The 9,948-nt window shown below is 35.8% G+C and overlaps 1 protein-coding gene and 2 non-coding genes across 3 annotated transcripts; 1 reads left to right on the top strand and 2 right to left on the bottom strand.

Moving 5' to 3' along the window:
• Positions 1–1,913: 1,913 nt before the first annotated feature.
• On the bottom strand, positions 1,914–1,995 carry TRNAS-UGA. Its single transcript has one exon. It is a non-coding gene; the product is annotated as a tRNA-Ser (tRNA).
• A 1,689-nt stretch (positions 1,996–3,684) lies between these two features.
• On the bottom strand, positions 3,685–3,766 carry TRNAS-UGA. Its single transcript has one exon. It is a non-coding gene; the product is annotated as a tRNA-Ser (tRNA).
• Positions 3,767–4,611: 845 nt separating this feature from the next.
• Positions 4,612–6,685, top strand: LOC105439325. The gene is made up of 2 exons (XM_011668181.2): positions 4,612–4,726; positions 5,731–6,685. The coding sequence occupies exons 1-2, from the start codon at positions 4,690–4,692 to the stop codon at positions 6,009–6,011; spliced, it is 318 nt and encodes a 105-aa protein (XP_011666483.1). The 5' UTR covers positions 4,612–4,689; the 3' UTR covers positions 6,012–6,685.
• Positions 6,686–9,948: the final 3,263 nt, after the last annotated feature.

Genomic DNA, 9,948 nt, shown 5'->3' with positions numbered 1-9,948 from the left:
ATAAATTGGGGTAAAACTAAAATATTCCAACTTTATGAGCGACAGTGTACATTCATGTTACAATAACTAATTGTCATACTGTATGAAGGTTTCATTATCACAATACACAATCAAAAGAGAAAAGATGATTACACTAGTATTAATGTAGAACATCAAAGAAAGCCCCATTGTCACTTTCAAATGTGGAAAATTGAAGAAAAAAAACAGCCTTAATCTTTAAACAGTTTTGGATCTAGTGAGATATATGGTATACACTGGATATTACCCAATAAATGCATGGATTTATAAAGACTGTCTGCTGCCATCTCTTGTTTTTTTCGCTCAAAATGATCGTGAAAATAAACAATACAAGAGAAACAAGAGATAAAGTACGAGAAACTTAACGCGTAACACGAAATACTGAAACTTTTATAACAAGAAGAAGAATATATTTCAAGTTATTAATATGATGAGTCTAGCGCATTTCCAGGAATTTATATGAATGTTTATCTTCGATATCAAATCAAATATGTTTAAAGTCGTTAACCTATCCTCGCCCCCCCCCCCCTTTGCAACGCCCAGTATTTAACGAGGTCAGATTTACTCTACTTTGATGAGTCAGCAGGAATTGTACTAAAGAAGAAAGTATTAGTCAGTTTTAATAAAAGCTTCTTTAGATTGGGGACTTTGTGATTGTCTATTTGACCAATTGCAACAACAATATATGTTATCGATGTTGTTGGTTGTTGTAGTATTTTTTAATCATTTCCAGAGAGAATCGTTTGACAGAAAATTGACTTTCATGATTTAATTTTAAATGTTATGAAAGACATCTTACACTATTTTGATAGCAGCAATATACTAGCACTTTCAAATAATAATATTGATATACATTTATGATTATAGTTCGAACTTTGTCTCTGTTCTTTCACGAATAACATGTGTCAACAAGTGTTATAATATTGTGCCTTATAAAATTATGTCAAGCATAATTGACAGACAATGGACTTCCAAATCAGTGTACTTAATATTGTTTAAAAATACCATTATAATAATCCAATTTGAATTTTACATGTTTGTTATTTGCTCTTTGAAATATATGTAGATCAGATTGTCAGTAACATATTAAAATGTCATAATAACTCATATCTTTTATGTTTTTCATAAAAAAGCAAGGAAGATGTAAAATATATCAGGAGGTATGTTGAAGGATTCCATCAATGTGTTGCTGGTGGAGGTGGAGAGAGAGAGAGAAAGAGAGAGAGAGAGAGAGAGAGAGAGAGAGCGAGAGAGAGAGAAAGGTGGGGGAGAGATATAGAGAGAGAAATTGAGGGAGTAAGAGAGAGAGCGAGAGAGAGAGAGAGAGAGAGAGAGAGAGAGGGGGGGGGGGTAAAGAGAGAAGTAAGAGGGGGAGGCAAACGGTTCTCTCCTGATCTACACTGTGTGACATGTAGGGCGGCGGGCGTCTTTCAAAGAGGGGGGCACTAACAAAAAAGGGCTCTCTCTGGAAAAATATGGCACCTACAAAGGGAATCCTCAAAGCGAAAATGTACAAGTTTTAGACATGATTATATTTTCCTATATTGTGATTAAATGATCAGGGATGAATTCAATGTTTGTTTCTCTCTTTATAACTAGATCCAAGATACTGCTTAAGCATCTGACTTTGCAGTTGGGAGTGATGGTCTGAATAATTTTTTGCGAGCGACCAAACATTTTAAGATTAGTGAGGTCGCATTGCGAAAAATTACATCTTATAAAGAGGAAGAAAAAACACCAGTAGTGAAAAAAGAATGCAAATGTCATTTACCAAACCACCCAATCTTTATAAAAATATTAATCTTGCGAAAACAATTATCATTGAAGAAAATACATTTACCAAATAATAATATGAAAAAGAGGTAGAATGAGGGACAGGAGGAGAAAAAATGTCACGCTGCGAGTAGGGTTCGAACCTACGCGGGAAGATCCCATTGGATTTCAAGTCCAACGCCTTAACCACTCGGCCATCGCAGCTCCATGGAGAGTCAGTTGTAACCAATATTCTGTCATACCACACTTAACATAATTATAGTTAAGGAAACTTTACACAAACTAGGGGATTAATGAAAGTTTGATATAATCGTTACATCCAATTATTATATCTACACTATTTCAATTACGCATTCTATATAATTCTGGAGTTAGTTATACAAATACAGGAAACCTTGTAACTAATTAATTGGGATTACGTGAGGGAGAGGGAACTCAATTTCTTCTTACAATCAAATGAGAGATTTGAAGAAAAAAAAACATTTGGAAAAGGTGATCGTTATTCAAGTTAGGTTAGGTTATTTTGTAGCTCAGTATTTAACCAGAATACAATCAAAGTAACTTCTATTTCATAACTTTTCATATTTAAGGACAATTCTTTCAGCTGTAGAGTTACCACATGTGTTATTCTGAACACTATACCACCTTTGACGTTATTATAACAATGCTAAGTGTCATAAGAAATGGATTTGGACAAGTCACTTGTTAAAGTCTGCGCAAAACTGGCTACGTTTCTGATACTTAAACCTTTGTGAAACACCCCCCTAATGGGATTTGAAGCACAATCTGATCATGAAGACTGGAAAGCTCTGAATATATCAGTATGAAGTACATTATGTGTGTTCGACATCATTTGAAATGGCATGCCAAGCGTGTCAAGGTAGGCCTTCATGTTTTGATTTTCTTTCACATGATGCAAACATTGAATAAGAGGATAATAATAATAATAGGCATTTGTTTAGTGCCGTCTATCTAGACAATGCTATTCCGAGGCGCACAAGAAAAATAGAAAGAATGAGAAAGTTTGGACGAGAAAGTTCGGATGAGTGTCATAGCGCCAAGTACAGGTATTGTTAAAAAAGATAAGATTTCAGCTTGAATTTAAAGGATGTAATGAGAGAGAAAGAGAGATGGGATAGAAGTAGGAAAAGTCGGAGAGAGGGAGAGAGGTGGAGAAAAGAGATCGACGAGGTAAAGGGTGCGAGAGAGAGAGAGAGAGAGAGAGAGGGAGAGAGAGTGTGTGTGTGTGTGTGAGAGAGAGAGAGAGAGAGAGAGAGAGAGAGAGAGAGAGAGAGAGAGAGAGAGAGAGAGAGAGTAGTGAGAGGGGGCGGCAAACGCAATCTCTCCTGATCTACTTTATGCAACATGTAGTGGCGGCGGGCTTCTTTCAAAGTGGAGGGGGGCACCAACATAAAGGGCACTCTCTGGGAAAAGGGGGCCCCTACAAAGGGAATCCTCAAAGCGAAAATGTACAAGTTTTAGACATTGATATATATTCCTGCATTGTGATTAAAGGATCAGGGATAAATTCAATGTTTGTTTCTCTCTTTATAATTATGATCCAAGATACTAATTAAGCATCTGTCTTTGCAGTTGGGTGTGATGGTCTGAATAATTTTTTGCGAGCGACCAAACATTTTAAGATTAGTGAGGTCGCAGTGCGAAAATTACATCTTATAAAGAGGAAGAAAAAATCACCAGTAGTGAAAAAAAATGCATACATCTTGTACCAAACCACTCGATCTATATCACAATATTAAATCTTCGGATAATACTTATCATTAAAAAAAATACATTTAACAAATAATAATAATATCAAAAAGGGGTCAAATGAACGGACAGAAGAAGAAAAAAAGATCTTGACAGAGATAAAAGTAAAAGGTAACCACATCACGCTGCGAGTAGGGTTCGAACCTACGCGGGAAGATCCCATTGGATTTCAAGTCCAACGCCTTAACCACTCGGTCATCGCAGCTCCATGGATAGTGACATATAACCAATATTTTCTCATACCACACTTAACATAATTATAAAGGAAATCTTACACACACTAGGGGATGAAAAGAAACTTTTATATATTGTTACATCCAACTTTACTATATCTACAATATTTCCATTACGCATTCCATATAGTCCTGAAATTAGTTACAAAAATGGAGGAAACCTAGCTTGCCGGCGCTATAATTTCTCTTTGTTTTCAAATGAGAGGTTTTAAAAATACATTTGGAAAAGTTGATCGTTAATCAAATTAAGTTAGGCCATTCTGTAGTTCAGTATTTATCGAAGTGAACTTTTCAAATTTAAGAATCATTTTTTTAGCTGTATATAAATTATAGATACAACAATTCTGAAAACTATACCACCTTATAACGTTATTAAAACAAGATTTAAAGTGTCATAAGAAATGGATTAGGAAAAGTAAAAGGGGGCACCTTTCCTTTGAGAAAAGGGGCACTTTAGAGGTGTTAAGGGCTCCACCGCCTTTGGTAACATGACAAAGAGAGAGTGAACATTAATTGTTTTATTCCCAAAACTATTGGCGTTCGCTATAGACACCATCCCGACAATAGTTTTTTACAAGGCTAAGTGAATAATCAGTACAGTATAGAGTTAGTCATTAAGAAATTTTATTTTGATGGATTTCTTATTTCTAGGGTGGAAAATCTCAACAAACTAAAATAAATCTGAAGAGAAAATAAAACAATTCCGCGGACCCACAATACCATGGGGAGTTGATAAACCACGCAATGGCCATATGCAATAAAATAGATAAGTCTTGAAATAAGAATAAGAAGTAAACACCGTTGTTGCATTGCGACGGTAAACAACAGGTGAATTAGGTGACCGGTGTCGTCTGTATTACCGATAGGAACGAATGTAATATTCATATTTTCGACAATGGCAACTAATGCAACCTCGTATTATGATCTTGACGGTAAGCTTAACAGCCTTTCAAATTTGAATAAGAAGAATTCTAGTCTCGTAATTGCTAGATCTGAAAAAGTTCGCGAATATAGGCCGCAATCCCCGCGAGTCAGACCACCACAGATCGAACCTAGCTCAGCGGGGAGCTTTCCCATGATAAACGACTGCAGCTCGCTGCCGCCTTGTAGATTATACACCTTAATGTATCGCTATTGTCTATGCTGGCTATTCTAGTGATGTAACATGTTCACCCTATTAATAAGCTACACACTAGACATTTAAGTTCTCGGGCTGGATCATTCAGAATTATCTGTAACTCATAATTATACAATGCAGAAAGAGAGAGAGAGTTATAGTAATATGCCCTACTGCATGTAGCTACTGGATCTGAACAGACAAAGTGCATGATGTCTTGTGACATTGCGATTGTTAGATTGGTAAACTAAAGAGTTATTTCTTACAGCCAGTAGGGAAAGGTACTACAGTCAAGGATCCTACAGTCAACCCTGCCTTAGTGGCCACCTCTCTATAAAGGTCACCTGTCTGTAGTGGTCACCTATAGTGTATCTAAGAAGAAATGTGTAGTGCTGAACCTGTCTACAGTGGCCAATTTTCGTTTTCCCTGGTGGTGTGGCCTTAATAGACAAGTTGGACTTGTATACTTTTGTAAATGAGATACCATTTTCAGTTTGAATGAACATTGTCATGTGCCTGGCAAAAAGACACGAAGGGATGCTCGATCATACATTTATGAAAAGTGGCTTTCCAGATGTGTTACCGTACCTTGAATACATCAACAAAAAACATTTCAGTAAAAACCATCATCAAGAAGTATTTTATATACTGCAGCTTTCAAAACTAAAAAGTTTTATCACTTGGACAAAAAGGTTTTGTGTTTGTAACTTTGCACCCATCTAATGGGCATACAATGACATATTCGTTGAATTGAAAACAGAGAAATTCATTCATTGATTTGAAAACATAAGAATTAATAGCATATTTTCAATTTTTCAGGTACCCTGAGTGACCGTAAGTTGATCACCCTGTCTACTCTGATCGGTGACCGTTACCCGGAGCTTGGTCATCGGCTTGGATTGACCAGGCTACAGCTAGACCAGGTTAGGCAGTCAGGTAACCTTCAGCACCAAGTCTTTGCAATGCTTGCTATGTGGAGGGATACACACAAGGAGAATGCTAGGTTGGGAACCCTTCAAGACATCGTCAAGGACTTGGGTTGGATATCGGTCTACACACAGATCAGGAACACTCCAGACAACTTTTATGTTGTTTTATAAACTATTCACTCGACAAGGATGCCGCTAGACTAAATACAGGACTGCTTGGCGATACATGTATTTCCATGCAGTAGCTAGGACCCTGGGGGAGAAGGGGGTTGATCAGGGGGCATACCAATTGAATGGACATGTGTGAACCTCCTCCCCTCCCCTTCTAAACACAACTGTCTTTTTTAATTGTGCTTCTTGTCAGTTATTTTTACACAAGTGTGTTTTGCAGGTGACCCTACCCTGGGAAAATAATCATGGATGTGCCATTATTATTTTTGTAAGAAAACTTGGGTTGGGAGTTTCCATATAGAGAAAGAGCAGTCAATTTCATTTAAAGTTGGAGGTGTTGTGTCCATTCATCTAGTCCATTTGTTGATTTTCTTTTTATTTCAAACACAAATTTATTCACATGCAAAATAACTTTCTTTATTTGTCAAACATGACAAATTATCATTTAATACCAAAGTATTTGTAAAGATGTTAATGCCATTGATATTGATCTTTTTCATTGGTAGCAGTGACAAACTAGTATGGCAGTGACACTTGTACATATGTTTGAGGAAAAATGAGTTCACATGCAGAAGAACTAAGTATGTTATATTAGACTGCTTGACTTAACTGTGCCCAGAAGCTAATTATATGAATGTTTTGGATGTATGCTTAAATTAATCTTTATGTAAAAACATCTATAAATTCAGAATTTGTTTAAAATGTAGTATGAGCTGCATGGTTACACCCAATTGACCAGGCATGGTGGCTCAGTGGTTAGAGCGCCTGCCTCATGAAAGGAGGTCCTGGGTTCAATCCCCGGCCGAGTCATACCAAAGACTGATAACAATGGGACCTTCTGCCTTCTAGCTAGGCGCTCAGCATATTAGATTGGAGAAGGGTAGTAATAACATATTATGTTATGCAGGGTCCGCTGGAAGAGCAGTTTCATAACTGAAGTGGCTACCCTGGGTAGCCACTTAATTAAACATTATTATTATTATTATTTAATTACTTTTATAGGAGCAAAATTATTTTTCAGTTTCCCCCCTCCCGCGCAAAGCGCGGAAGCTTTGACATTTCATTAAATTATTACTCTTAAACCTTATCTAAATTCATTTTCTCCTCTCCCGCGCGAAGCGCGGGAGCTTTGACATATCATTAAATTATTAGAGAAAAAAGACGATCGTTTTACCGTTCTCAACTCTTAATCCTTGTCTGAATTCTGTTTCCCTCCACTCCCGTGCAAAGTTTTTACATTTCATTAAATTATTAGAGAAAGAAGACAATCGTTGTACCGTTCTCGACTCTTAATCCTTGTCTGAATTCTGTCCCCCCCCCCCCCCTCCGGCGCGAAGCGCGGAAGCCTTGTCGTTTCATTAAATTATTAGAGAATTATTAGAGAAAGAAGACGATCGTTGTACCGTTCTCGACTCTTAATCCTTGTCTGAATCGAGTTTCTTTTAACGTTTCATTAAATTATTACTCTAAATCCTCATCTAAAATCCGTCCCCCCCCCCAAGAAAGAAGACGATTTGTTGTACTGTTTTCGATTCTTAATCCTTGTCTGAATTCAATATACCCACTCCCGCGCGAAGCTTTGACATTTCATTAAATTAGAGAAAGAAGACGATCGTTGTATACCGTTCTCGACTCTTAATCCTTGTCTGAATCGAGTTTCTTTTAACTTTTCATTAAATTATTACTCTAAATCCAAATCTGAAATCTGTCCCTCCCTCCCCGGAAGCTTCGACATTTTATTAAATCAATAGAGAAAGAAAACGATTCGTTAGACCGTTCTCTACTCATAATCCTTGTCCGAATTCAGTCCCCCCCCCCCCTTCCCGCACAAAGCGCGGAATCTTCGACGTTTCATTACATTATTAATCTTAATCCTAGTCTGAATTCAATTCCCTTGCTCCAGTATATTGGTATATCGATTGATCATAAGAATTGCCATACTCTCACAACTTCCAAGAGATGTCTGAAAACTCATATTTTCTCATGTCTTGTAAAATTCCTCTCTGTTTGTAATTGATGCAAGCTTCGCATGATAATGTTTTCTCTTTTTGTTTGTCTTTCTTGTTTATGTGCTTTGCATGTAATGGAAAGGCGCTTCATGGTCCTGAATGTAATATATTATTATTATTATTATTATTATCATGTTTGTATCAAGTCATGTACTGTAAAGCCTGAATTGATATCTAGGAGTACGTATAAATCATATAAATTGCTTCAAAATTAAAATGGGAGGAAACTGTTGTCTGATGATGACCAAAGTCTGTATTTATATATAAAGTGTATGTTTATTATTTTATAAAACAGCATGGGGTCCATTTAGTAGTTTATCAATCAACAGTCTTTATACCTTTAGTAATCCCCTCCCCCCGGCCAACCCTTCCAAAAATGAAGAGAAAATGATCAGGTAATTTTTTTTAAAAACTTTACTTCAACAGGATCAATAACGTCTTCTTTCTTTCCATGCTAACCCCGAATCAGAATTATTCGTGTGATAATTGTATTTTTGTAATATAATAAAATAAAATATGTATTAAATAATATGCCATATTCAAAAAATATATAATAATGTTATCTCGTTACACAGTGTAGTGTGTTATTTGTTATTCCTTTATTAAGAGCGTTTGGAAGATAACCAAGTTCATTCTTCTCTTCTAGTTTTGATATGAACATTGCCTGTTTTTATGACCTTCTTGACACTTTATTTACATCTCTAAAATGAGCAAGTAGATCAAAGTACAATATTTTGTAACATTCATATTCACCGAGCAGATGTAGCATTATTACGGTCAATTACCTTATTATTTCAACAATTGTCATTACTGTATTGTATTTGAAATGAATGTACAAGTTATATAATATGCCTTGTTATTTGCTTACATAATCAGGTGATCAGTGAGTAGTTTCTAAAAGTAGGGCGATCACACTGCCTGCGCACACAGTCTGCCCCATGCACACACACACACACACACACACACACACAACATCAGTCAGTTGGTAGAATTAGCAATTTTCGTAAATTTATTTTTAAAAAACTGAACAATATTTTAAAATTGTTATTTCACATATCTTTTAAGCATACCTTTAACTACAATTCTGTGTAGTTTCATTGTTATAGGCATGTGGGAAATATGTTAAATTATTAATTAGAATATTGTCTTTTCAGCCATGTGTGACATGCCCCGCTGATCGCCCATTGACTGTTATTCTGCGTGGTGAAAATGCACCTTAATGTATATAACTCCACTACGAAAATGCAATATCCTCATGTGTTTCACTCATTATATCAATTTGTTGTTTACACTCAAGGTAGCACAACTGTACTGGGGTAACCAAACTTTGTTTTTCTCTGAAAGTCAGTCCCTGTGGAATGTTATGGCCTGTTGAATGGTTTCTCGGAAAATCGTCATAAATCCTCAAATCTGACATTTTTTTAAAAGAAAACTATACTGTGATGTAGCTGAAAGTCTGCAAATTCTTATCATTTGATCGGTTTTTCTGAATAATTTGTGAAACATGTGAGGAAATAGCTGTAACGGTGATCCAAGTAATTTCCATCGCCATTTTTTATTGACATTGCAAAAATATTTGGAATGTTAATATTTGGTGTAAATATGATTTATAAATATATAATTTAAAAAATGCCAACAAAATGCACAGTTTGACCTTCCTATATATATATATATATATAAAATTAGCTGAAATGACCTAATTTGCATATTTGATGAATATTTATAATTTTTGTTTTTCTTCAACCAACAAAAATATATTTCCATACCTGTCTGATATACATAGATTTCATTGATGTATCATGTTCGGTTTAGATTTGATTACATATGCGCGTATTAATTAGGTGCACTTAGTTATTTTCACAACTTTTGCATATCTGCAGATTCGCAAAAATGGCAAAAATGACTTATTTTGTTTGCTTCTGTTTTCA

The sequence above is a fragment of the Strongylocentrotus purpuratus genome, unplaced genomic scaffold, assembly GCF_000002235.5.
Source record: "Strongylocentrotus purpuratus isolate Spur 01 unplaced genomic scaffold, Spur_5.0 spur5_scaffold_11, whole genome shotgun sequence".
NCBI lineage: Eukaryota > Metazoa > Echinodermata > Echinoidea > Camarodonta > Strongylocentrotidae > Strongylocentrotus > Strongylocentrotus purpuratus.
This window is presented reverse-complemented; position numbering and strand designations above follow the sequence as displayed.

Excerpts from the sequence above, each read along its gene's own strand:
- LOC105439325 (XM_011668181.2), top strand. The coding sequence starts at position 4,690 with ATGGCAACTAATGCAACCTCGTATTATGATCTTGACG. Across the intron at positions 4,727-5,730 it reads CTCGTATTATGATCTTGACG|GTACCCTGAGTGACCGTAAG; the intron begins GTAAGCTTAACA and ends TCAATTTTTCAG.